Source organism: Lolium perenne, chromosome 7 (genome assembly GCF_019359855.2).
Source record: "Lolium perenne isolate Kyuss_39 chromosome 7, Kyuss_2.0, whole genome shotgun sequence".
Classification (NCBI taxonomy): Eukaryota; Viridiplantae; Streptophyta; class Magnoliopsida; order Poales; family Poaceae; genus Lolium; species Lolium perenne.
The window spans coordinates 235,341,605-235,343,969 of NC_067250.2; the positions used below are offsets into that span (position 1 = coordinate 235,341,605).

General features: G+C 46.1%; 1 protein-coding gene across 1 annotated transcript; it reads right to left on the reverse strand.

Annotated features, from left to right (window-relative positions):
- Positions 1 to 703: 703 nt before the first annotated feature.
- On the reverse strand, positions 704 to 1,908 carry LOC127312136 (RING-H2 finger protein ATL39-like). The gene has a single exon (XM_051342592.2). It carries the CDS (start codon positions 1,590 to 1,592, stop codon positions 1,116 to 1,118), a length of 477 nt encoding a protein of 158 aa, XP_051198552.1. The 5' UTR covers positions 1,593 to 1,908; the 3' UTR covers positions 704 to 1,115.
- Positions 1,909 to 2,365: the final 457 nt, after the last annotated feature.

Below are 2,365 nucleotides of genomic sequence, written 5' to 3' on the forward strand. Positions count from 1 at the left end.
AATATATTCGCTGGAGAAATTTAAATTCCAGAACAAGGAGGTATTATCATCGAAATATGGTATTGTTTTCATTTAACCACGCTTAGAAATCGCTGATATATTATGAAGAAATTACAGAAGTATGATTGTATGAACACTTGCTTCCAGAACGTTATCTCAATTTCACCGGATCTGGAGCCATCGGTGTTGCTACTGACGGCGGCGGTGTCGATTCGTTGCCTCTGCTGCAGCTTCTCGCACATCGCTCCTAGGCGTCGTCCTCCTCACCTTCCGGGGCATTGCCTCTAGCTGTTGCTTATATGTACGCAAATCGAAATCGATCTGAATCCTTGACGAAGTTCCTCTCTTGTTTGAATCGATGGAAATCTTCCTTCTGGCGGTAGATCTACACCGCGAGCCGGTGCGCGCGTTGGTTAACCAGTGGACCGTGGGGAATTGTGAATCTTGCCTGGGTGAACAGTTTTTTCACTTGGTGGTGGTGGCGCCGTAATTCCAATTGAAAAACAGGAGCAATAAAAAACGGATCAACAAGAAACTCTTTTGGTTTTATTAGTAGGTATAGATTACATATATGGAGTATAACTGTATGTCGCTTGAATGTATGTATGAGCCAAGAGTTTTTTCTCAGCAGGTATTTCCGTTGCCCACATGTATAAGAAAATACCGGCCGATATTAACCAGTATTTCTAAACTTTCCTTAATTTTCAAATGTTTTGACAGATTCCAGCTAAATTAATAAATATGTTTAAAAAAATCTCAGACGGTATTTTAACCAGTATTTCCAGCTGGTACTCGTCCGCGCCAGTAAATTTTCATAATATGAGGAAATGCTTTCATACAAAAACTTCTAGCACAATCTTAGAAATAGCTAGAAGCATGAATATATGTATGTTTCAGTCAAGCAATCCTAGAAATTGAGCACAATGGAACTCAACAAGAGTGGTGATCTTGCAGACCCAGAACAAAAACTTCCTTGTGTAAATGCATTACAAGTTTCAACTAAATGCCGATGCTGTACATATTAATAACTAGCTAAAACACGTGCGACAAGGTACAACTAATTACCATGCACCTTGCCGGAGACCAACTTCGATGGCCGGGCGCCGGTCGGCGCATTACACCAGCAGCTCCGTCGTCGGCGAGGGCTGCCCGTCGTCCTCCAGCGGCTCAACCTCCGAACGGCAAAGCGGGCAGGTGTCGTGCGACGCCAGCCACATGTCGATGCACTCAATGTGGTAGAGGTGCTTGCACAGGGGCAGCATCCGCACAATCTCGCCTGCCTGCACCGTGCCAAGGCACACCGAGCACTGCGCACCGTCGCCGCCGCCTCCGCTCTCGCCTTTGTGCCGTGCGGAGCGTGTGTACGCGAACTCCGGTAGCTTGGTGAGGTCCACGGCACGACGGCGGGCTGTCTCCGCCCCCGCGGCGGCCACCGGCGTTCTGTTGCGGATTTTGTAGCAGAAGAAGAAGAGGACGGCGAAGACCGCCGTGCCCGTGAGGCTGACACAAGTGTAGCTGAAGATCAGCGTACCTTGGCCGGCGTGCTTGTCGTGCTCTGAGTTTGGCAAATCTGTCGGTCCGAACGAAGCCATGGATGGATGGCGAGCTAGCTTTTGCTGCTTCTGCTTGGAATATACTTCGGCCGGCCCGCGCGTGGGTAAGAGGAGCGAGAGCCGCCACCGACTGCGAGGGCCCTGTCATGCCAGAGATATGTAGTAGATGGCACAGTGCGACTCGATGCATTTTCTAGTGTTGCGTGGATATCAGCCATTTAGCTAGCATTGACTTGTACTGGCTTTAGAGCTGGTAACGCATGAGCTCACGCGGAGAGTTTACCGATAGAGAAGAGACATTATTGCTACAGATGAAAGAGATATTTTGTCAACTCTCTACTCCGATGATGTATTTTAGAGAAGAAAAGTGGTGAACAAAAATCCAGACGTCACAGCTTACCAAGCAAAGTACATATGTAGAGCACTCACGAAAACATACATACACTCATCACTGTAAAAGGCATGCAGGCATACTCTACACACTTGTGAGCTTCTAAGAGGCTCAGTCCAAAAAGACTATTTCGGTGGGTTTTCAGATTAGTAAAGTTACCACATGCGATCTTGTTGTTCACAAAAACATCTCCTTCCACTAAAAGAATATTTCTTCTTTTTATAAGACATCAAAGCGTCAAACCTGAGATTTAAACTCTCATGGGTTGGAGCCTTGGAGGTGCCGACCAGGGGTTAATTTTCGTCTATAATAACCAGCTAGTGATGCGCAATATGATAAAATCTTGAATTGCCACAATTATTATTGTCAATATCCCATGTAATACCCTTACGTCAATATTTTCTTTAGTTTTTATTATCTT